The sequence below is a fragment of the Haliaeetus albicilla genome, chromosome 22, assembly GCF_947461875.1.
Source record: "Haliaeetus albicilla chromosome 22, bHalAlb1.1, whole genome shotgun sequence".
Classification (NCBI taxonomy): Eukaryota; Metazoa; Chordata; class Aves; order Accipitriformes; family Accipitridae; genus Haliaeetus; species Haliaeetus albicilla.
Window position 1 is genome coordinate 18,208,722 of NC_091504.1, and position 25,309 is coordinate 18,234,030.

Genomic DNA, 25,309 nt, shown 5'->3' on the forward strand with positions numbered 1-25,309 from the left:
ACGAATAACTTACTAGGGTTTTTGCCAATGCAGCAGTGATTTTTCTTTTTTCCCACACATGCTTACCTGCTATAGACATACTGGCAAAATTTGTCATAGAATACTGTCTTACATTTTAGGGCACGTGGAAAATGACTGGTTCAAAAATCCTTCTATAATTTTTATGCAAAATGTTATTTACTTTTACTAGGAATCTGGCAAAATTGCTTTGCACATTATCTGTAAACTATTTGAGTTTAATTTTGTTGTTGTTAGCTCTTGCAGAATATTTCCTTTTGTGCTTTCTAGTATTTTGCTTTCCATTTTTTCATAGCCTAGAACAAACAAAACAAAAGTTTTAAAATAACAATAAAATAAAATTTAAGGTTTTGCATTTTTAGAGAACATCTTTACATAACAAAAGGAACACTCTTAAATGGCTGGAAAATTGTATCAATGTTAAATAATGTATAAAATTAATTTGTAGTATTTTTACTCGTGCAGATAAGTTAATGTCTTTTCTCAACTTATATTTATCCCATTGCTCGTTAGAAATCAGAGAAATGTGCTCAATCCTTCAGTTTTCTCTCTCAAATAACTTTTGGTTAACTTAAAAACAAAATAGATAAATTTCCTTTAAAATACTATTTTAAAGACATCCTTTTGAAGTACATCATATAGGATCATCTTAACACTCCTATGCAAAAAAGCTGGAAACATTGTACTTTAATGGAGAGTTATGCCTTTAGTAGAGGTCTCTGAAACTCTAAAAAATAGCATTTTCTTAAGAATAGTATATTTCTGATAATGTATCTTTGTTGCCTGGAAGTTACACTGGACATTTTCTGAAGGGGATTGTGTATTTGTCACTAAGAAAAGGAAAACATCAGGTGAAAAGGGTGAATGCTGCAGTCTGAAATGGCTTGCATAAAACAGGCCGAACTACACACTGGCATTGCTTTTGGTAAGAGTAGGGAAGTATAACCTTCCTTTGGGAATTAAAATATTAAAAGAATAACCTGCTGTTTGGCACATATATACTCTTCAGAAACATCAGGTAGGAAAAGAAAACAAATAAAACCAAACAATCTTGATGTGAGAAGAACATGCAGAGACAGCTGAGGTATGGATTTGCTATCATTCCTTTCTGCCACGAATATGTGGTGGTGTGATAGAGGTACCCGTAACATGTCATACCTGATTCTCATAGGTTTCTTCCTGGTATCTAATAGGAACGTCAGCCGAGAACACGTAGGTGTATACTTGATGATCACAGGCTATTCCCCAGCAGCACTGTTTGACAGCAGAGACCCGTTTGAATTCCAGCTGTGTGTCCTTACAGAGCTCCCAGTACTGGCCAACAGTAGACAGAGTGTAAACCCTCCCAAAAATGTCAACAGCCCACAAAAGGGAACTGGGCATGGCCATGTCTGAAAGGCAAAAAGGAGGCATTAATGGAAATGACAGTTTTAAAAAATGGATCTTGAACCTACTGTAGATCAGTCCTGCTCTGAGCCATCATCAGTCAAATGAAATAAAGATGTAAAGAATGATCTTTTAAAAAGACCCCATGCAAAGCTGGCAGACAGATCTCCTTCAGTCAGAGCTGTGCAGTTACACTTCTTAGATGGCTCTGAAAAGCCACATGAAAGACCTTGCTAGCAGCACACTATTGTCCATCCTACAAGAGCTCACAACATTAATAGGACAGCTCTGGCAGGAGTCAACACTGAAGTGAGATGAAGTAGCACGGACCATTTTTTAGCAGGCGGTTTCACTCTCAAGAGCTGGTAATGCTACATACACTGCTCATCTCCGTTCCACAAAGCCATGATATCTTACGATATCTCCTTCTCGGCCTCCTCTTGGTGTATGTCAACCTAGCTACACAGGTGCAAAGGAAAAGAAGTGAAAGAGAGCTTCTCCATAAGCACATGTCTAGTTTTAATCCATGGACAGTGTATTGGCCTTGTGTGGCAAGCTTTCGGTAGCAGGGGGGCTACAAGAGTGGCTTCTGTGAGAAGCTGCTAGAAGCTTCCCCTATGTCCGACAGACCCAGTGTCAGTCGGCTACAAGACGGACCCACCGCTGGCCAAGGCTGAGACCATCAGCGATGGTGGTAGTGCCTCTGGGATAACAGATTTAAGAAGGGGAAAAAAACCTGCACAACTGCAGCTGGAGAAGAGAGGAACAACCCTGCAGACCTCCAGGTCAGTGAAGAAGGAGGGGGAGGAAGTGCTCCAGGTGCCGGAGCAGATTCCCCTGCAGCCCGTGGGGAAGACCATGGTGAGGCAGGCTGTCCCCCTGCAGCCCAGGGAGGTCCACGGTGGAGCAGATCTCCACCTGCAGCCCAGGGAGAACCCCACGCCGGAGCAGGTGGGTGCCCGAAGGAGGCTGTGACCCCATGGGAAGCCCACACTGGAGCAGGCTCCTGGCAGGACCTGTGGAGAGAAGAGCCCACGATGGAGCAGGTTTTCTGGCAGGACTTGTGACCCCACAGGGGACCCACACTGGAGCAGCGTGCTCCTGAAGGACTGCATGCCGTGGAAGGGACCCACGCTGGAGCAGGGGAAGAGTGAGGAGTCCTCCCCCCTGAGGAGGAAGGAGCAGCAGAGACATCGTGTGATGAACTGACCCCAACCCCTGCTCCCCATCCCCCTGTGCCGCTGGGGGGGAGGAGGTAGAGAAAATCAGGAGTAAAGTTAAGTCCAGGGAGAAGGGAAGGGTGGGGGGGAAGGTGTTTTAAGAGTTGGGTTTATTTCTCATTATCCTACTCTGACTTGCTTGGTAATAAATTAAACTAATTTCCCCAAGTCAAGTCTGTTTTGCCCGTGACAGTAATTGGCGAGTGATCTCTCCCTGTCCTTATCTCGACCCATAAGCCTTTCGTTATATTTTCTCTTCCCTGCCCAGCTAAGGAGGGGAGTGATAGAACAGCTTTGGTGGGCATCTGATATCCAGCCAGGGTCAACCCACCACAGACATATTACCTACTGCTGCCAGGAAACCTTTCCAAAGCATCCTGGTGACCACTTTGGGATCTGATCTTTATTTAATATACATAGGTGTGATATTTATTTAAGTATACATAGAGTGTGGTTTGACAGCAGAGACCTGGTTGAGTTTCATTCCAGTTTTATCAGTAACCTGCCATTTTCTGGGCACTGCAGCCCCACCCTTCGTGGAGGGGTCAGCATTTTATGTGAGGTAGGCGTACACCAGTCCTTTCAGAAGTCAAGAAAGGCCAGCCTATTTCTGTCACTTGGCCTTCTGGGTGCCATGAAACTGAACAAATTTCAGTTGTTCTGTATGTCTGACAGTCAGAACTACTGATGAGTATTTTGAACTTTGCCTCCAATTCTAGTAGCTGTGCAGTGGGGAACCAGGTGGCAAAAGGTAGAAAAGAGGACTCCGATCCAACGCAATGAAAGAAAAGAGAAAACCTTGCTTGGAGTCATCATGGAACACTGCTTCTTCGTTGTCAAACAGCAACTGTGCTTTCAACACAAGGGCCTAAGGAAACTTGCCTGCCTGCTTTCTGACTGATAATAAGCGGTGGTACAGAGGGATTAACTTTTACAGTGTGTCTGAACGGTGGAAATGAAACTGCAGAGAATCTGGAAACAGCTAGGCCAGTGTCAAAGAACAGCACAGTAAATTCCCATGGGATCCCAGGGAAGATGTTGCAGAATTCTTTGATTCCTAGAACTGCTGCTGCTAAGTACCTAAAAACCTGGATCCAGGAGGTAACTAACAAGTAACAATGAGAAGAAAATTTATAGCAGCTGAGAACGACCAAGGCCAGGGGAAGGTCACAAGCAAAATTCTCCTATTAGTTGTGGCAGCATAACTGTGATGAATCCTCTAGTTTTTACTTTTTTTTTTTTCCCCCCATTGTTGCTGGGAGTATGAAGGCATGTATTACAGCCTTTGTCTGCTCTTGGACCAGCCATTTATCTTCTTTATATGCTGCCTTTCTACATTAGTAAAAGTAGGATAGTACAGAAGGACATAATGTGGAAAAAATGGAATGGAACCAAGTGAAGATGACATGAAAATTATAATGTGTGTACTACTGGGAAAATAAAGGCCATGAAAATAAGCCTTTTAGTATTATCACTTAAAATTCTGCAAAACAGTCTTTATAACAAAGGAAAATATTACGCATTTAATCTTAAGCAACCAGAATGCCAGTGAGTCTGGAGTAAAGGAAACATTATGGATAATGCAGTGAAGATATTTACCTAGCCAGATATACAGAAAAGTGATGCTTGGGTGTGTTAAAGCTGGGCAAATATACAAATGAAGGCCCATTCCTGGAATGACAGTCCAGGCAGGCAGAAGACTACCTGGAACAGTTCAGAAAGAGGTAGTGAAAGTTCCAGAGATTATGAAGTTAGGAAAAATATAGATGGGACAGAATTAAAATAATCCAGGCAGATGCAACTGGATTAAAATACTCAAGGTGGCCAATGTAAGTGAGAGTTTCTGCATATTCTTTCTTCTGAACTTTTAAGACAGAGTGTTTGGAGTATTATGGGAAAATCCCAAATGCATTTGGGATTATAAACTACTTCTAAGACTTCAGTTGAGGCCCCTTTGCACTGGTTGTGCTGCAGAAGATGAAGAAAGATGTTGATTGATTTTGAAGGATGCTCAGCGTTTGTGGCTCACGTGCATTTCAGTGAATGCAGAAGCTGCCTAGTATCTGCAGGGGACTGGAGAAAATCAGATCCACCCCTGCTGAATTCTTCCTCATCCCTCAGCTCAGCCAGAAAATTTCTGATAGAACTAAAACCACTTAAATGAAGATGCTATGTTGTCAATTAAAATTTCCGGCTGCCTGGCGTAACACCGACTGCTACAGAATTCCAGAAAAACATCCCGACTCCCTGCACATTCTAAAAGTAGCGAAGTTCCTCAGGAGGGGGGACGTGCCCCTGCCTTCAGGCCGTGGCCGGATCCCGCGGGGCTGAGCCACCCCGGGACCTACCGCGCTCCAAGAGAAAACGCGCACGGACCAGCTTTGTCTCCGTTCCCAGCGAACCAGGGATAACGGCGAGCTCACCCCGCGCCCGTACGCGCTGCTTTACACCCGCGGGGACCTCTCAAACCGCTCCACGAACCTCGCAAAGCGGAACTCGCCGCAGGCAGCGGAGGGCGCACGCCGCCGTCCCAACCGGGCACGGAGGCCGGTCCGGCTTAAGAGCCCCGCGGGGCGGGGGCACCGCCCGCGCGGGGACAGGAGCGGGGGGGGGCTGCTGGCCGGCGGGGCCGGCCCTCGGGCCGACATGGCGGCCGGTCAGGGCGCCCACTCCCCCCGCAGAACGGAGGCGGGGGTCTCCGGTGGCGGCGGGGCAGACCCGCTGCCCGAAAACGCCCCACGGACCTCCCCCCGCCCCGCACGCCTTCGCCCGGGGGGTGTCTGCGCAGAGGCGCCGGCACCTCCCCACGGCCCCGCTCGCTCGGGAGCCGCCGGGGAGCGCAGGGACACGGCGGGGGCTACGGCGGGGGCTGCGCCGGGCCCAGCGGAGGCCCGGTCTCCGACCGCGTCTGCGCTGCCCTGCCCGGCGCCCCACTCCCAGCGGCGGGACGGGCTGACAGCGAGCGGCTCTACCCGAGCCCGGCTCCCCACCCCGGGGCTCGCCCCTCACCTGCCTCCCGCCGGCCGCGCCTCTCCTCACCGCTCCCGGCGGAAGGAGCCTCCGCGCCGCTGCGGAGGCCGCCTCGGCGGGGGGGCGGGGCGCGGAGGCTGCGGCCGGCGGAGAGCGCCGCGCTCTTACTGGGCGGCGCCGCCGCCCGGCGGCTCTAAACGCCGCCGCCATTGGTCGGCGGGGAGGCGGAGCGACGGGCGCGTCACGGCGGGGGCGGGTCAGGGGGCGGTGCCGCGCTCCGGCGGGAGGGGCGCCTGGGCCCGGCGGAGCGGCGCGGCCGGGGGCTGCGGCGGGGTGAAGGGGCTGCGGCGGGGTAAGGGGCTGCGGCGGGGTAAGGGGCTCCGGCGGGGTAAGGGGCTCCGGCGGGCCGGGCCCGGCCCTGCGGGCAGCCTGCGGGCTGAGAGAGCAGCGATTACAGCCAGAGCAAGGAAACAGCCTTTGGGTGGAACTAGGTTTACTCTTGATGCATCAGTAGGTGTCTCGCCTGAGGTACAAGGAAGGAGGCGGCCTCCGCTGTCACGACCGGTAGCTGTCACGACCGGTAGCGGTGTGGTAGCGGCATTGTAGCAGTCCTTCCCAGGAGGACACCAAGGTGCCGCTTCACGTTTATTGCAGGTCACCACTGTGACTCGCCCGGCTGCAAAATGGTAACCTCCCTTTGGGAGTGCTTGCTTATGAATCTCAGGTTTTGCCATCGCATTCCACTTCATTCTGAAGGGAGTCAGAAGGTCTAACGAGATAGGCAAGAACTTCCATGCCTGTCTGTTCAAATAACCAGACACAAAAGAGGCCTGCCAACAAGAAGTATCTCGGCTCTTTGTGTATGTCAAAGGTGCGGCGAAGGAGGGTGGAAAAGCAGTCGTCTTTCATTTCAGGCCTTTTTCAAAGGGAACTGGCAGATCCGTTGTGAATCCAGCCTGAGGAGTTTCTAGTTGCTGGTTAAAGAGACTACGCCTGCCTTGCTCTTGCTCTGCGGCCTGTAGGTTCAGATGGTTTTGATGTGCAGAGGGTTGCGGTTCGGAGGGTTGATGTACGCATAAAATTCTCTAGAATGATGCTTATGAGGCAAAACCATCCCGTCTGGGTCGGTTCCTTCTGAGCCCCAGGGACGCTTGAGTCACGCTGCTGTGGTTTGGTCCCTTGAACTGATTGGTGCCTACAACACAGAATTTTTGCTCCCCAGTAGTGTTTTGATGATTTGATCATTGTAGCAAAACATTTTTATAAAGACCAAGCACTGTTTAAATCCTAGGAAATTCGTTTTGCAAGATTTGTAGCGGTTGTGACTCTGGTACATTTGAAGTATATTCAATCCAGTTGCCATTTTAAGCAGGTGGAAACAAGACTTTCGTTGTTTTCCATGGGAACTGGATTGCAGAAGAATTTAAGGAGCATTTTCTGGGGTTTTCTCACATGTTGGATTTTGAACCACAGTCCTGTAATCCTACAGGATGGCAGCATGAATGATTGATTATGTGAGGAGTTTGCATGATAAGTCATTTACAACAAGTGCAGTTTTCTCACGCTTATTTTAAGGAGGACCTTGCATGTGAAACCAAATTAACGCTCTCCATAACACTGGCAGCACGTAACTTTTTTTTGTGGTCTGTACCCAGCTAACGAGTATGCTGGCACTGCTATCTCTGTATTTGATGCAAAAGTTAGGAATTAATTGATCCCTTATGAAAACTCTTGCTTGCTTCCAGTGCCCGATGCTGAGCCCTGCTTTGTTCATTTGCTATTGTTGCAGTAGAGACTTCTATTCTGTAAGGAGCTAACAAGGCAAAGGTCTTGCAAAAGCAAACAGCTAAATGTAAACAGATTTTCATTTTGCTATCTGTTTGAACAGTGGATTTGCTGTATAATCCTGGGGCATTGGGTTAATGTGAACCGTGCTTCCAGTCTGTGGCCTGTGAAAGGTGCACCCCAAGTCTTCCCTGAATGGGGCTCTGAGGCCTTGCAAAAGAGAGAGAAAACATCCAGCTATCCTTTCCTACTTCCCTCCTCCAGCCCCGTGGTTTCTGTGTGACTCGGGAGGAAGGAAGTTATCTTCAGTGACCCAGGTCTCACTCGGTTAAGGTTGCTAGCCCTTGTCGCCAGTGGAGATTTCCCTCAGTTTTGCCCATACTTGTAGCTGTCTAAATACAACCTGCGGTGTACCACGGCAAAGCCACGGTTTGTATTGAAAATGCAGTTAGGGGAGGTCTACCCCTGTGACTGGGACAAATCCCTGACCTAGGCAAGGCTGGAGCGCTCTGAAATTAACTTTGGGAGTTTTTAAATCTCATTATTACAAAAGATTTTGCTCTGTCCAAAGCATAGTCGAGATATTTTAAATCCTGTTTCACTGTTTTGTGGCCTTTGTCCTAACACAGTTGGAGATGGTTTGTACAGGTAGCTTCCCTATGGTCGGCTCTTCCATGCTTTCCCAAATCTCACTTCTTTAAAAGGGGGGTTTTTCCTCATCACTTGACATTCATTTTAGGGAAGTATCTTTCCCCTAATGAAGAAGTATTGCATTGCATTTGTGCTTTAAGATTTTTCTTTCAAAAACCTCATGTAATATTTATACCACTACAGTTACAGTAAGCGAAAGCTTTCCTCAGAGTAGGAGCCATCTTTAAATGTCACTGCAAACCGTGAGCACTGCCCCTTCCAGATGAGTCACGCACTGCAAACTGGAGGGAGGAGACGGAAAGCAAGAGGGCAGGGATCCTCTCACCATCATGTGATGCTGGCAGTGACTTGGATTTCAGGTCATGCAGTCTGTGTCCCTGTGTGTTTCAAGAATTCCTTTGCTTTTGAGGCAAACTGTTTAATCTCTTTCCTTTTTTAATGTTTTTTTCCCCCTCTTCCTACGACATTGGGGCTAAACCTTCCCTACTGCACAGGAGCGCTATCATGGGAGTTGCTCAGAGTTTGCCGTGGCGATAGGGGCCGTGTTGGTACCTGTAGTGAAGGACCAGCCTGTGCATATTTCAAAAGCAAAAGATTTGGTGAATCAGACAGCTCTAGGGATGAAGGTATGAACGGAAGAGGCCAGAGTTTTTTTTTAACTGTGATGAAAGACATTTAAGATCCTTTCAGCATCTGGCCTGAGCTGTCCAACCATTGAGAACTTGGATTCAGAAGCAGCTGAGCCTGGTGAAAGCGCTGTTGAACTCCTTCCTTTAGTTTGCAGCACAGGAGAAAGCAGCATTCCCCCTTGCTTTCCTCTTCCTTCCCTTAGTGCTCTTTTAACTTTCGTGTTTCCTCAAACCACGCGAGTTTTCTTCTGCTTTTTCCTCAATCTCTTTTCAAAAACTTTCCCTCCTTTTACAACATTCCCATTCTGTGCCACCACCCCCAGAGCGCTCTTTTTCCGTTAAGACTCAAGTGCGGCTCTTCCCAGTGGGGATGTAAGAGTTTGCAGAAGTCACTGCGGGACGCAGTACTATTTCATGCTGATTTTTGCTTTTCCCTCAGGCTGGGGGTTCTGTGTAAATGCAAACGCACACGCATACACTATATATGTATACACACATATGTACACGTGGACACACACTGACGCTTTCTGTCTGCCCGGAGCTCAGCTGCAGTCATTTGGCTACTACGTGATTCGAAGCGGCTCTCGGCGTTATTGCAGGTGCAGAACCGCTGACCGTCCGCACCCCTCTTTCTGTCAACGCTCTGGGGGTCTTCCCGGGTTGAGCAGACCCTCCAGCTACCGCCGGCAGGAACGTTAGCTGGGACCAAGCCAATAACGACTCCGTCCTCGTCCTGCTCGGGCCGCCGGTTTCCAGCAGGGGATTGCATTTTGGGAGAGGCGCCCTTGAAGGAAACCGATGCTAAGTAGGGCACGTTAAAAATCCACCGTCGGCTCGAGTAACGAACAACCTGCAGGCCCGGTGGGGACTCGAGGCAGCGTGCTGCAGCCTGTCCCGCTGCCGGCTGCTCCCGCCTCCATACCCGGGCAGTACGAGGAGCACGGCACCCTCCCAGCGCGGGCAGCGGGTCCACGGCCCTGCTGCAGCCACCACGGCGGGACGGGGGTGGGGGGGGAGAAGGGGGAAGGCGAGGCGGCTGCCGGGGTGCCGCCGGCGGCTCCGTGCGGCGGGGTGCGCGGGCAGGCGGCGGCGCGGCCCCTTTAAGGCCGAGGTTTCCCTGCGCCTCTCGGCGAGTCACCCCGCGCCGCTGGGGAGCGGCGTCACGTGGGGCGCAGTCTTGTGACCGGCCGCGAAGCGCAGCAGGCGGGGCCGCCCGCGAGGTGCGGGAAGGGAGGGGGGGGGGGAGTAAAGGGGGGGCGCTCGGGGAGGGGCCGCCCGCGCGCCAGGGGCCGCTCACCCGCTCCCTCAACCGCCGGTCCCTCGCGCCCGGCCCCGAATGCGCGGGGCGCCGCCGCCCGGGCGCTCGCGCCGCCGCTGAGCTCCGGCGCCCCCGGGCGGGGCGGAGGGGCGGCGCCCGCCAAGTTGGGCGCTGAGGCGAGGGCGCCGCTTCCTCTTCGCCCTCACGGCCCTCGACGCGCCGATCGGCTCGGCTCGGCTCGGCTCCGCGGGCAGGCAGCGCCGCCGCCGCCCCCAGCATGGACAACAAGCCCCTGCTGCAGGAGCGGCCCCCCGCCTACAGCCCCGCCGCGCAGGGCGCGGGCTACGACTACGGGCAGAGCAACTACGGCGCCATCCCCGCCCCGCAGCCCGGCTTCCAGCCGCCCCCGCCCTACCCCTACCCGGGCGCCGCGGCTGCCGCAGGTGGGTCTGAGGCGGCGGGGGAGGGCTGGCCGCCAGCTCGGGGCGGGAGGGGGGAAGGCGAGGGCTCCCCGGCGTGTGGAGGAGAGCGCCTGAGGGAGCCCCGCGCTCCCCAGCCCTGGGACGGGGGGCGGCTCTGGAGAGGTTCCCCCAACCGCCCCCCCCCCTCCTCCTCCTCCTACCCCCGGGGACGGGAGCGGGGGCGGCGCTGGCGGTGCCCCGGGGGCCGCAGGCCGGCCGCGGGCTCTGGAGAAGGGCCGTGGCCTGCGTCGCGGAGGGGCTGCCCGGGGAGAGCGGGGGAAACTCTTGAGCCTCCCTCGCGTGGGGCTTCCCCGTCAGGAGCGAGGCGGTTGGATCGTCTCGGTTTTCACGCCGAAAACCAGCGCAGGGAGGAGGGTGCGCAGGGGATCCAGGTGTTCCAAGCGCCGCCTCCCTTTCCCCTCCTTCCTTGGGTGCCTCTGAGGTGTAACGTCGTGTTTTGTGTTTTGCCCTCCCCAAAACACCGACTGAGTTCGCAGGCATTCCTCAGATGTGCGGGGTTTCTGCCCCAAAACAATGGCAAAGAGGCACAGCTGCGCTAGCAGTAAAATAGACCTCAAACTTGCACTGTTCTTTGCATGCGCTTCACTGTACTCTGGTTAATGTTTGTTTTTTCTGATACACTTCAGTAGTCTTGGAGAGACTTAAGCAGGTGAGTAGATACAGTACTTTTGTTAACTGAATTAATACTAACCTCCGTCAAAGAAAGAAGTAGCCTCTCGGGAAAGACTGTAGAGTTAAGGGAAAGCTTAAAAATTACAAAAAATATACACAGCAGACACAGACCCCAGTCATCAAGCACTGGGTTGAATCTTGAGGCCATAGCTTGTTTTTCTGCTAATAACTTGGAGCTTATTTGCCTACAGTACAAATATTACTGATTATTTTCAGTTTAAGTAGTGAGGTTGGTGCATTTTACAGTTGCATAACTTGATTCAAGAAAATCTGAGAACTGTGCCCAGGGAGAGAAGCTCAAATTAGGTTATACCTGGGCAAAGTGTACCTTGACTGTATGATGACACTGTATACATCTAACCATCCCTTTAAAAAGCTTTCTTTTTTTTTTTTTAAATGTTAATGCAGTAGTTAAAGACTTGTGTTTTCTAACTACAACTGTTAAAACGACACATTCACTATCTACCAACGTGGGTTTTCTGGAAGTTTGTGGGTTTTTTTTTTGTTCTGGGGGTTGTTTTTTTTTTTTCCCCTGTGCTATGGAACCTGCTTCCTTTCCACTTGCATCTTATCACTCCTACCTCTCTCTCCAGTTATAAACTTAGTATGTGGAAGTTAAGCTGGGCTGGAAACCAGAAGATTTATTCTGTTGCAACTAGTTTGTCTGCTGGAGTGGGACATACCTGATACGTAACATCCAGCAGTGAAAGCTGTGGTCATTGTTTAACTGTTTTTCCCTGTTGCTCAAACAGCATTGAAACAAATTCTCAAAGTTAATTATTAGGTCAGTATCCTTTTTAGATGGTTAAATTGTGCTAGATACTTGGGTTTATGAAGTGGCTTTGCTATTAGATGTGCTGAGTAGCATGTTCCAACTCTGATTTTGATAGAGCTTCTTAAAGTGCTCAGTCAAGACTACATTTCTGTTTGGTTTTTTCCATGTTCTGTTTCCATACTTTTAAATTATCATCGTTCTTTGTGCCATACATGTAGGTGATTGAGGTTTTTTTTCTTATTTTAGGGTATGCTGTTCCTCCACCGACATCACAGCCAAACTATTCGAGCACGTACACCATTATTCAACAGCCTGCTACCACCACTTCTGTAGTAGTAGTTGGTGGCTGTCCTGCTTGCAGGTAAAATAGCTCTCTAATTGAGAAACAAACTAAGTCTTGGGGTTTATTTTTTAAATTACAAGCATCCATATAGTTCCTTGGTTTTCAGTAGTTTTTCTTTGCGTGTATTAGAATTGAATGAATTTGAAAAAGTACTAAAATTTAGCAGTGGAGTACTTTAATTTATGTAGAATGCGCTTGTCCTAATGGGCTCGTGACAACCACTGTAATTAATACAATAGACTTTATATATAAGCATGAATCTGTTCTTTATGATGGAGGAAGATCTGTAAGTGGTATTTTTAATGAAAAGGCACTTCAGCAACAGATGTAAAGGGTCAGTTCTTGGGGGAGAGGATGACAGGAAGTCCTTTCTGATGTGTTTATGACTGGTGATAGTGAGTAGCATGATTTTATTGTGAAACTTTCTGTAATCTTTGACCACAGTCACTTCTGGTTATCTGGCAGTTCTGTGGAAGGGCTTCTGCTGCTGTGGTTTGTGTCCCCATTCCCAACATTCAGACTGTGCAAAACCAGGCAGGGTGATTGTCAGTATTGGCTGAAAACATCAGTATCCTATGGCTTTAAAAGATCTCTTACTTTAAAAGTCATTTTCCTGCAGAAGAACAGGGATATTAATAGATTTGATTCAGTGTTAATCTGATGAAGTGGTGAAAACCAGAAAAAGTGGTCAGCTGTTAGCTGGAGTTGCAACAAAAGAACAACTTCCCCCTTGGAGATCAGCAGCCATAAAAAAAGGGAAGGAGGCAGTCTATTTCCACATCAGTGCTGTAAGTCAGCCGTAGTCCCTTTGCACTTCTCGGTCCTTCTCATCCCAGGATATTAACTAATGGGTGAGGGCAGCCAGATTGCTGCTGGTGCAGTTCAAACACTGGTGTGCCTGGCCAGCTCTGACTCAAATGCAAAATCATTCCCCTTGTGAATGTGTAGGAAACAGACTTGCTAGAATAACTGAAATGATACCAGGTTTCAGTGTGATGAATTTGATAGTCATAGTGTCAGAGGCTGTCCCCCAGATGTCTTTTGGTTTTGTTAGAATTGGTGTTTGAGAGTCAGTACCTGCCTTCAAAGGTGGATTCAAATAAGAAGTACTTTGTGTTGCTATGTAAAAACAGGTGCCTGCTGAAATGCCACTAGTTAAGGCTGAAAAACCTGTACCAGCTAGAGCTATTGATCTAGAAGTTGCATGTTTTAAACAGTGAGGGAAAGTAACCACTGAGCTGTTCAGAGGATGTGGTAGGTCCTGCCACCTGAGTAATTACATTAAAATGCTTATGCTTTAGCTCAACCAGAAGACAGGAAAAATGTTATGCGTTGCTTGGTAAAAGGCAGGCAGTGTGTTTATACAGGCCTTCTGGCCCTAAACCCAGTAAATCTCAAAAACATTTTGCTATAGAAGTGGTCTTTGCAATGACTTAAGATTGGTAGACTCTTGCTGCTATTCTTAGGGTTTTTTTTGGGGGGTGGTTTTTTTGTTGGGTTTTTTTTCCTCTTTTTTTCTGGAAGTTATTCTGGGATGTTCTAGGAGACACCTTTGAAACAATCATTTGCAATCTAACTTTAGCCAAATTTGGGAAAGTGAGTTATCTTTTGTAAGGTGTTTTTAACTGACCTCTCTTGAACAGTTTTCTTAAGTCATCAGACTTGCTCTGCTGGAGGTACCCAGTGCTCTGTACATTGTAGACTCTTTCCTAACGCAAAATACCCTCCACAAAAACCTTGTTTACTCTTGGATCCTCAGGTTTCGTTTTAGGCTGTGAAAAAAAAGAAAAAGTTGTGAGGAGAACTATGACGTGTTGATTACTATGAGGCATAATACTGCACTGCTTAAACTGTAGGACTCTTCTCAGCACTTCTGAAATACTCTTAATCAGTGAATCCCAAGGACAAGTAACTGTATGTAGTAATGGTGTGCCATAGTCGTCTTTGCGGTATCACTATGTTTTCTCCTAATTGTCTTTAGAGGAAGAGTCAAAGTGTCAGGATAGGAGAGCAAAATTTCAGATTGCTAGTCTTTTGACTAGTTAAGGAATTGATAGTCTGGTACTTCAAGAGAAAGGACACGGAGGCTGGGTGCAAAGTGTAATATTAGAAATACTCATGGGAACCTGAAAGGTCAGAGTTCATGTTCTGGAAGGTTACATTGGCTGCTTCTCCTAGAGAAAGAGCTCATAATCCTCTTTGACTTCTCAAGACCTTAAACATAGTTCTAATTTACTTCCTTGGCCTAGAAACCTGTGTTACGAAGAATGCAACACACAGCTACACTCTGAATACAACACTGAGCAGAAAAGTTGTTGAAAGGGCATTGATAAACATAAAAAGCTATTAATGGCGCACAAAAAACTTTGTTATTAAACTGCCAAGTCAGTCGTCCTGTTACTGTTCTGATTTGATGCTGTGCATTATCGTTAGAGAAGCCAGTCTGCTTTAGACCATGAGGAAAAAGCCTCTGGCACAGCCTTGTGGCTGTGGAATAATGTAACTGATAGAGTAGGGTGAAGTCCATCGAGAGGATTTCCACCATTAGAAATACAAACCAGTCTTTTGCACTATGGTATGTATGAATGTTTTTAATTGAAATCAAAACCATTTCCAACTTAAACTATATGGCGTTGAGGAGAAATATGCAGTATTGGTCTGTTATTTGGGTAGGAGTCTATTTTATTGCAGTCACAAATGATCTTGGGATTAATAAGCTAGCTACAAGTACAATCGATCTTTAGGCTTGATTTATGATAAGAAGTCATAAAAAGTACTCCAGAAGTAGCCGCTCTACAAGTAGGTAGTATGCCTGTGCTCACTATGTAATTGCTTTTTTTTCTTCTGTCTCTGAAGCATTGCTGCATCTGAGGGATGACTCTCATGTCTTGCAAGCTGTACTCTTGCTTAGAGTTATTCATTAGTCAGATTATTCTCATTCATCGTTGGTCAATGTTGCTTTCTAATTACAGACTTCAGTATTAATGTATGTTCCATCCTTCCTTGCATTAGTAAAATATCTTGGGTGGCTGTAGTCCTGTTGTCTGTCTTAGTGTGAGTTCTCCCAACCCTGCTGTACAGAGAATTAAACTGAGTTGCAGAGTCTTGTCAGCTTTATTGCTTGTAGTTGACATCTAAGGATCGGCCAAGTCCTGCTTTTAAACTATTTTATGTTCCCAAGTACAGATTGAGTCATTACAGCCACTAACTTTGGAGATCCAGCCATGTAATTATCTTTTTAGCTTGAAGAATGCAGTCTGGCTGCTTCTCATTTGGTCACTTTCATTTTCTTTTTCTCCATCTTGTGTTGTTGGGTAAAACAAACTGCAAAGGAATGTTTGCTTTCCTATTACTTAACAGAAGAAAGATCCCTTTAAAAGTTGTGAAACCATCTCTTGATCTGATGTTTGCAAAAGATGGTTCTTTCAAAATCTGGTACAGAGCCTGTGATGAGCCTTGTTGGGTTTTTATTTTCCTGTTTAACAAGTATTCAATTGCTTGGAAGAAAGGGTGAGGGAAAGGACATAATGCCGCTGCATTGTGGCAGCTTTCTCTTCTGACGGTTACAAAACATCTGCTTGAGAAGTATTATAGTGGATCCCAAATTATAATAACACTCAAGCTTCTTCCAGGACTGGAAGATGAGGCAAGTTTGTTTATTCTCAGATCTCTTACAGCCTTCTCCCTGGCACAGTTTTCTTGGGTTTTTTTGGTTTGGGTTTTTTTTTTGGGTGGTGGTGGGGTTTTTTTGTTTGTGGGGGTTTTTTTGTTTGTTTTGTTTTACTTGACAAAGTAGTAAGTTCTCAGGTTTTATTTGAAATTTTGTTTTCTTCAATTAAGTGCATGTCTCCTGAGAGAATAGACTCTGGGAAAATTGCATCTAGGTGATCAAGTCCTTCAAAATTTCAGTCTTCTGGCTTTACTTCAGTTATTTCAATCACAAATACTGTGTGGTTTGATAGAAGGCTGTTCAGGATAGAGGTTTTCTGTAGTTATTCACAACAACTATATTTAAAATTAATGTAAATATTCTTAATATAATTTCATAATATGTACTGGTTAAATATGTGAGGAATTAAAAAAAAAAAAAAAAAAAAGACCTAGCTATTTAGAGAGCATGTCTGATATTCTGGGGAAAACCTGCAGATTTTCAGTTTCTAACAGCAGGCTGACATGCTGGAGGGCCTTTTGAGTCTTGCGAGTGGAGCCAACTTTGAAATACCTTTCCAAGAGTGCTATAAAGAGGAGTAGATAGAATAGCTATAATAGTGCAGAAGCTCCCGACATTGGTTTTTGTCACAAAGATGATCAGCCTGTGTTGGGAATCGGTGTAGCTCACTTATACTACAGTATGCAGCTTTCTGTAAACGTATGCTGTTCAGGCAGACTGGGGCGTTCATCCCCGCTGTGCGGTAATTTGGTGGCTGGAGCAGTTAGGGCATGAAATTCAGCAATAACTTATGCACATGATTGCAAAGAAGGCAGCCTTGATACAGCAGACTTGAGCAGATGCCACGAGTCTGCCATTTGGAATTACTGACAGGATAGCTGTAACTTTTTTTTTTTCCCTCAGCCTAACAGCAGAGGCACGCAGCTGCTTAGCAGGAAGTCTGTTACCTAAGCCCAGAAGAGAGGAGGTGGTAAGCCTGTTAACAGGGTCCCAAGTGAGAACAGCATACCTCTTGCTGTTTCTGAGGATTTTAGTTCTACTGGTCTGAACCGATTTGTGGACAATAATCAAAACACGTTTTTCTAATAATTGAGACTTTATGCAATTAATAAGGTAAAGCAGGAATGTATTCCCTAATGGGACCATATAAAAATGATAATTTGGTCCCTAATGCCCAGTCTGTCACTGGGCCCGAGTTGATAGCTTTTTTTTTTTTATTAGTGTCACCATTTGTCATGGGGTCTGTATTCCGGTATAGGATTTCTTTGTAGCAATGAGTTGTTACGGGTGAGAGGAGGAAAATGGTCTTGTTTGTTGGTAACCAGAGGTGATACTGATCTGGCTGTGTATGCAGATAAGCGAGGAAAAACCACACCAGGTGTCAGTCTAGTTTGTCATGGATAGATGTCTGCCACCTACAGAGAATTTTAACTGGCACGCTTAGCCTCACTTGTGAGGCTAGGCTGTTGGTGTGAAGCCATGAAGATTGTCTCAATTGGTGTGTTCTCGGAACTGGAATTAAAGCAGTGGTGCTACTACATTAGAGACGGCTGGTGATTTATAGGCATTTCAGGAAAGACAACAACTAGATACAGGCTGTTCCCATTGCCAGAATTTCTGTGGCTCTGCTGCCAGCCCTCTGTATAGGAAGTAGGGCCTAAAGTATAAGGAAGCTCAGATAAATCTGCAAATACTGTGGTGTCTTTTAGTTGAAGGTGACTTTTAAAGATAATTGCATTTACATATACGTACGCCTTGTGTTGAGGAGGGCAAGCCAGTGGCTATGTATGGATTTGGGCTCCCTTCTGTGAATACAGACCAACATCCATTCAATACGCCTTGAAGCTGAGGCTAGAGGAGCTGGCATCTCTCTTCATGGAAATTAAAACTGTAAGGGTCCCGTGCTTACTCAGTTGCATATATAATTGTCAATTCTTTTTCTTCTGCTGCTTGCAGGTGAGATTTAAACATGCTTAACCTGGCTGCTGCTGTTGCATTAGCTAGGACAGACATAAAGAAAAGCTAGCTATGTTTGGTTTTATGTTAAAAATTAAAGATTTGGTGTGCAGCTTCCAAAGTCTGTGCTTGTCACTGGTCTCATGTTTCTGTTGAAATCTAAAGTTAAAAGACTTAACCATCCTCAGTGCCAGGAGAGATGGCATACTGATTTGAAAATTCCACTTGCTTGATCAGTGAGGGAGTATCTGTGTAGAAGACAGCTGGAGACACCCTTAAGTGAAGTGCAGTTTCTTTTCAGATGTTGCAGTGCTCTTCGTACAGCCAAACTGTCTCTGATTAGCTGGTGTGACCTTTTGAATTTATTTGTAAGGGATGAAAAATGCTGATAAGCACGCATTTAAATACTGTGATGCAGTGTTAAGTCTAAAAATGCACGTGTCAAATTGTACTGATGCTGTGTTCACAGATCTCACTATTGGCCCTCTGATCTTGAGCATTTGACTTAAGATATTAATGTTTTAAGACTGATTTTCAAGAAGGGGATTGTCTGAAAAGTAATTTGGTTTTAAATACTTGTCAGTGGGAATAATTGACCTTAGTTACGGAGTTGGCAGCTGCAGTTATAGCTTAAATCCAAGAAGCTGCTTGCAGTATAAATAAACCTTTCCACTTTATTTTTAGATTGGGAGTGGTGCAGTTACAATCAGCTTTTATGTGGTTTATGCTGTAGAATGAAATTTATGTTTGGTTACATTAATGAATCTAACAGTTTGAATATGGAGTCTCTCATTACTCTGCAGCTCAGGTAAGATATACACAAGAAAAACCTAAAATATTCATATTCTCCTTTATAAAAAGTATTTTTTTTCCTCCTTCTAGATTTAGTAACTGGCTAAGCAGTGATTGGATAAGTGTTCATCTAAAATTAGGTGGTGACACAAATTGACAGAAGCCAAAAAGTGTTTGTGTAGCTAATGCTGTAGTAGTAATCACACTGCTATAGACAAGATAGGAACTGGCTCTGAAGTAACAGGTATGTTATGGTGGAGGTCATGCAGATACAGTTCTGGTAAGCTTTCCAAATGAGTGTCACTTGCAGCTGACTTGGTCTGCTGCTTGGCTGTACTGTGCCTGGTCTTCCTCTGTTGCTGACCCAGCAGTGCTTCCTGTGGCTTGCTTTGTCCCTTGCTGGTCCTTTTCCCTGGGTCTGGTGTTGAATATGGATGGCATTTTTTTTTTTTTTTTAATTGGCATTTTGCATTACCACAAAACACTTCTTGAATAAGTCTGTTTAGGGGGAAGGGAGTTTAAAATAAATTCTATTTAAAGTGTCAGGGACATCTGCTGAGCAATAGACTTGGGCCTTGCAAGCTGATTAAGAGGGTTAATTGATTCTAATGGGTTAGACAGCAGCCATCTATGCTTGGGTTTGCAGCTACTCGGGGCTGACCAGAAGTACCCTGATTGATCCCTCTATAATGTTTAATTAGTGTGTTTATTCTTTAAGGTCAGATCAAAATTAGGCTGCTTATACTCTCAACTGAACACACTGGCTTACTTGTCACAAAGGTAGACTTCAGGGCAGGAACTGAATATGGAATTACTAAGAGAGAAGAAGAAGATTTAAAAACACTAACAAAGCAAGAGTTGAATGGCTGCAGGAGGGGAATGCTCAATGTGCGTGAATGAAAAAGATGGCATTAGTGTAATAGCAAAACAAGGCAGGAAATACAATAGCCTTAACGTGCTATGTACTGCACTTAATATGTCTTTTCCAGAGTAATGTTATTTTTGGTGTCATTGAAATGCCTGGAAAAGGGACTTTGCCATTCTTGGATAGATCTGTAGTACCAAAAACTGCCTAAATCTTTAATTACTTAGAAGCATCAAGATTGTGTCTGAGCCTCTCAGTGCATATAGTACGTTACTGGGTTAACCTGTGAAGGGGGAAAAGGAGAGGCCTTACCTCCTGAGCTTCTACTGCCAATTTTTATTTGGTCTGAGGGTGCTCAGCGTTTCATGGATTTCCAGAAGTACAAATTGCCATATTCAACTTTTGCACCCAGGCTTGCCAGTTTTGGTTGAACCCTAGTGTCTTTTCTATCCCTGTATCTGTAACCAGTCTGGCTCTCTGAACAGTTTTGAATCACTTTGCATTTCAGTCCTATTAGCAGATTCTTACCAGGAGACGGCACTTCTTGTAGCACATCTTTTCCCTGGTGAATGAAGTCAAGGGTATGAGAGCCTTGTTTACTGACTCCATTCTTTAATTGCAGTCTAATTTTGAGGGTCACTTGCAATGTAATTTTACAGTTGTAGTGTCCAGATATGCCCTAGGCAAAGAGGTTGTACGGCAAAGAAATTACACTAAAACTTTCCTGTTAACCTTAAGCCATGCTACCTAACCCCGCCTCATACACAATAATATGCTTAGGTAGAACAGCTAGTTGGAAATCTCTGGAAGCAAGGGTTAATATGAGGCTCTTCAACTCTGCTTTAAAAGTCAGTCTAATAAAAGCATCTCTGCTTGGGTTAGTATGCTCTGAACTTGACCTAGCAAGCAGATTTTGACTTTCAGGGCACAGGCTAATGGTGTAACAACTGGTTTGGGATTAGGACTTGGAAGGTGGGTAGGAAGGGTAAGTTAATGGGAGCTACATTTGCTTTACTATTTTTCCTTCCTTTTGACTCTCTCTCATTAATCCACTTTTTTTTTTTTTTGAATGAGGAACAAAGGTGTATACAGTGAATAATCCAGAGTATATGGGAAAAGCTTACTTCATCATATGCCACTGTATATTTGCCTTTTTTCTAGTAGTGACAGTGACTGCTGTTCTGTTTATAATTTTTCAATAACTCCTTCCATATTTCTTTCCCCATCAGTATTATCCCCTCTGACCATTTTCCCCAATGATACTTCACTTTGCTGGGGAATGCTCTGTGGTGAGAGGGGAAGGGAAGCAGGCACCGCTCCCATGGGCTGATGGGGGATCCTGGTGTAAAGTTCTTTGTAGCAGAACGCTAGAGACAGACTAAAAAGAAGTATTAACCAAGCTGAGCAAATCTACCACCTGTAGTTTCTCTGAGTGCTGTTTGCTGAAGTGATGCAGGGCAAGTGCTGTGAGTCAGTGACTAATGCACCAAGACAAGGGTGAGTTTTTGCTTTGCAGCAGAAATGGCCTGGCTCCTTCTTGTCTGCTGGCATATAGTGTAATTTGTCAGCACTTTTGGTGTAGAAGTAGAAATGCATTGCATGCCAGGTGGGGTGTGTGACACCTTTCTCTCTGACCCTCATAAATCCACTGGACATCCTTGTCATCAAGCCAGCAGAAGTGTAAAGGCTAACTGATGGCACACAAAACTGCTCATCATTCCCACAAGAAATGCTTGTGGTATCAGCTGGACAGATGTAGGCATTGCCAAACCTGACCTACAAAAGAGAACTCTGGTAAACTGTATTACAAAGGCAGTAGTGCTGTTTCCAAGAAACTTGCTCTTGCTGCTGCTAAGTGTGTCTGTAGTACATGGTCAGTATTAAAACTTGTTGTAGAAATACCAGAAATGAAAGTGGGATTCTGTGTGTTAAGTCCATATGTTCTGTAAGTCTGCAGCTCATTGTGGTAAGAATTGGTAATTTGAATCAAACACAAAACCCTGGCAGGTAAGCTGGACCAACTCTGGTATGGCAGTCTGTTTAGGTGTCGTCGGTGGAGACTGTCATATCCTTTTGGAGATGTAAAGAAATCTATAAAGAAGAAAATTCCACTGTTACCTTATGCTTGATTCCTTAAACATCACTTTTGCTTCAGTTGGAGAACAGATACTGCTGATACTGCAACCACTGTACGAAGTACTCCAGCAAATGTTAGCGTTTTTTTAGTACTTCTAGTATTAACAATAGTATCTGTGGGTGACATGCCAGAACCAGTGTCCTTTACAACATGTGCTGACTATCAGTGTGCTGAATATGGCAATTCCAGCCTGGAGAAAGGTGGTTTTATGAATTTGGGCAGTACCATGGATACTTTTAAAGTTTTATTTAGGCCAATGTGATATCTGGATTTGTGATTTCATGACAGAGGTATGGGAATTGGAGCTAAAAGGTACTGGACAGAGGTGTGAAACTTTTTCCATGTTTGAGGAAGCTTTCCTGAAGAGCTTTGGAGCTGTGGGAAAAAACGGTGGTACCTACACCACTGAAACTAACTCTACAAAACATGTTCCAGTTCTGGGAAAAACGGTAGGATCTGAAATTCTGGAGTTTGCTGTAAAAGCAGAACATTTCTGCAGAGCTGATCTCTCATTGTTCTTATCTCTCTGGACACACAGATGTCAATGTTCAAGAGTAATCTTACATTGTCGTGGCAAAATAAAGCACTTGCACTGATAGATGGAGCTCTGGTAGTACACATGCCTGACTTATAAGGAACAGAGGGGTAATGTTATGCTGAGTTGGTAGGAGTGGCCACAATGAACAGCACAGGCTACGAAAGTCTGAGTTTTGGGACACTTGTGTGCTGAGACTAGAATCTATGTGGTGATTTGAGCATTAGTCTACATCTTTTCAGTTGTTGCCTTAAAGGAGTGTTATTTGAGGATATGAAATTATAAAACTACTGCTGCGATCAACTGTACCCTGACAATAACTTTATACCAAATTGTCCTGCTTTCAGCTGGGATAGAGTTAATTTTCTTTCTAGTAGCTGGTACAGTGTTATGTTTTGGATTCGGTAAAGTTGACTTCTATCATAAGGACTCTAAACAGAAATAAAGTAAGTTCATCAAAAGGAGGGGACTGATGTTGAAAGCGTAAGGTGAACATGAAGTTGCATATGAATATGAAGAACACTTTGAAAAGCCTTTGGTGGCTTATGATGGTTGAGGGGAAGGAGAATGGTTCTTAAGTTTAAGCAAGTTGTAATGTTTTAGCCAATTGCAGTAAGGAAACTGTCTCTGAGTCTGCATCTTCCTTCCTTTACTCTATTTACATGTACAATAGGTTGTCTGTGACTGCTCTGTAGGGAAACAACAGCTTGTTGACCTTGGCACCGTGATTGTAGCATGTATTTCATGGTCACTTAGCTCTGTTTCTGTTGACTTTCACTGTACCAGGGAATCTAAGAGGACACATCTTGTTCAAGTGTTTTGCTAAACTCCAAATTTTGACGACTTAGTATAGCTGCTCAAATTTCTTGAGTCTTGAATATTCAGGCTTCACTGTCTGTCTTAATTTTGGGGGATGTTTTAGATACAGCACTTCAGAAAGAAGTCAGGGACTGAAATTTAGGTAAATTTCTGCTGTCACAGAATTGTGCTGAAACAGAATTTCTCATGTAGGGTGGTCATTCAGTTATGACTCAGCTGGAGCCGAATGACATCAATAGTAGGTTCTTCTACATTTCTAAAAGGACATCAGTTTTTGGAATTAGAAACCAGGAACACCTACTGAGGGTTATTTTAATAGTGAAGTGTGTTTGGCCTTTGGACTTTTCTAGCTACCAGAAATAAACTTGTTAAACAGCTTATGACAGTAGTGCTATGCCTCTGAGCTGTTCTGGTGACTTAGGAAGTCTGAATGTGAGTAGTTAGCACAGTCCTGTACACACTTACTTAATTGGCACCTTCCACAACAAGGTGCTGACATTTGAAGTACTCTTTCACTGTAAATCTCCAGTTAGAGTTTTTTTTTTAAGTCCTCCTTATCCTGCTAAATTGGTCAGAGCCCTGAATGCCCAGCGCACCTATCCCTTTGCATGTTAATTACATTGACTTGCGCTTTCTGAAGAAAGATATGCCAGCACATCTGAGGGAATGTACTGGCAACTGCAGGAACCAGACATTGTCAAGTTGTGTATTAATTTGAAGTAACAGATTGAAACAAACCTATTTCATCTTGCTGTCTGCAACGGTTTTAACTTGCTTAGTGAAAGCATGAGCTGGATGTTTCACCAAAAGCCCTTAACCAGCATTACACAACTCTGTGCCCATTCAAACCTTTCTCTTAGGAAGAAGCTGAGAAAAAGCACCAAATCATCAGATCAAAACATTCAGAAAACAAGGATTATTTTTTCTGAAAGAGCTCTAGTGCACATATACTGTGGAAGACTTGAGGTTGAACAAACTGAGAGGGTTCACCTCAGGACAGTTGTGGAAACTGACACAAGTGTGACTGCTGCCTGTTGTAAAAGACCTAAAAAGCTGAGAAATGGGAGTTGTTTGGTGTGCAATAACCAGTATAACAACACTAGTGCAGTTAAGTCTTTAGCACTGTATCATTCCAGAAGAGTCAGTAAATTATTTTAAAAGGCTTCTTTTCATTTTTATGAGAGTAAACTTCAGTGACACTAAGGTTTAGTTCTAGAAAACTGTATCCTTGCCTATATGAAAAAGCTTGACCCCAAGAAGGGCTAGCAAGGAGTAACATTTGATACTTCCTTACAGTGTGTGATCCTTTATTCCTGTGTAGTTACTTGGCAAGTTTAGTTGAGCTCGGATGCAAGAATACAGGAGAAGAGCCATGAGTTTCAGATTCTTTAGGGACCAGAGATGGCTGCAGAGGCACAGGCTTTCACGTTAAAGCTTTCCAAATTGAAAGTGCGTGTGACCTGTTCCCATTGTATAGCAGGTGCTACACCTGCGCATATTCTTTGGTGTTCTTGCATTAACCAATATTTGGAGTTGATAGAAGTGCTCAGAGGTGTGGTGGTTATGTTTTGATCCAAGTACCAGTCCTGGATTGTAGTGACAGAGAAATGGTTGCTGTCTGGAACTAAACAGCTAGTTTGAATTAAACCTTGTAGACTTCTTAACTACAGTCTGATCACCTGCAACTTTCCTGTTTTTCTTTTAAGTGGTATAATTCAAAATCTGCTGCTGCAAGCTATGAAAATAAATTCCTTTTAAAGGAAAAAAAAACAAAAAACCCAAACAAACCCAAAACCTCTTTGTACTTTATCTTGCTATATAAAACAAGGGTTTTTTAGTGGTGTGTTTTTTAGTGACTGTCAGATCACAAAGTGGTAACTTTGGGGCAAAGTTGGTGGGTGTCCTTGACTAAGTCTGTTTTCCATTTTTACAGGGTTGGCGTGTTGGAGGACACCTTCACCTGTCTTGGTGTTTTGTGTGCCATTGTATTCTTTCCAATTGGGATTCTGTTCTGTCTTGCACTGAGGCAGAGAAGATGCCCTAATTGTGGGGCAGCTTTTGGCTAAGGGGATGAACGTGGATGTGCTTATGGAAGCTACAACTGTTAGCATACTCTTTCTAATGTAAATGTCATGTACAATCATTTTATTTGCTTCAGACCTGTTTTGTAAAGTGTGAAGAAATTTAGTCTCTTGCATGTAATTTAAACTTAATCTTTTATGAGCATGTGCATTGCAAAACATGAAAACCCAACTTGTTTTCCATGTTTAGTGGCACCTGTTGAAAACTAAATAAAACTGCTTTTCCTTTTGCAATCCTCAACTTGTGGCTGGATTATTAAGTATG

At 45.1% G+C, this 25,309-nt stretch overlaps 2 protein-coding genes across 2 annotated transcripts in view; one reads left to right on the top strand and one right to left on the bottom strand.

Annotated features, from left to right (window-relative positions):
• TECPR1 (tectonin beta-propeller repeat containing 1) overlaps positions 1-5,766 on the bottom strand; it is a 28,231-nt gene extending 22,465 nt beyond the window's left edge. The window contains exons 1-2 of the mRNA XM_069810168.1: positions 5,634-5,766; positions 1,177-1,409 (exon numbers count right to left, since the gene is read on the bottom strand). Of these exons, the coding sequence (XP_069666269.1) occupies positions 1,177-1,407 (231 nt within the window). The 5' untranslated portion in view covers positions 1,408-1,409; positions 5,634-5,766. The remainder of the gene's footprint in view (positions 1-1,176; positions 1,410-5,633) is intronic.
• A 4,153-nt stretch (positions 5,767-9,919) lies between these two features.
• Positions 9,920-25,285, top strand: BRI3 (brain protein I3). The gene is made up of 3 exons (XM_069810171.1): positions 9,920-10,360; positions 12,093-12,207; positions 24,897-25,285. The coding sequence occupies exons 1-3, from the start codon at positions 10,195-10,197 to the stop codon at positions 25,027-25,029; spliced, it is 414 nt and encodes a 137-aa protein (XP_069666272.1). The 5' UTR covers positions 9,920-10,194; the 3' UTR covers positions 25,030-25,285.
• Positions 25,286-25,309: the final 24 nt, after the last annotated feature.

Bases quoted from the DNA above. Each gene is read 5' to 3' on its own strand.
- BRI3 (XM_069810171.1), top strand. From the start codon at position 10,195: ATGGACAACAAGCCCCTGCTGCAGGAGCGGCCCCCCGCCTACAGCCCC. The intron at 10,361-12,092 runs GTGGGTCTGAGG...TTCTTATTTTAG, and splicing joins GGGCGCCGCGGCTGCCGCAG to GGTATGCTGTTCCTCCACCG. The intron at 12,208-24,896 runs GTAAAATAGCTC...CCATTTTTACAG, and splicing joins GGTGGCTGTCCTGCTTGCAG to GGTTGGCGTGTTGGAGGACA.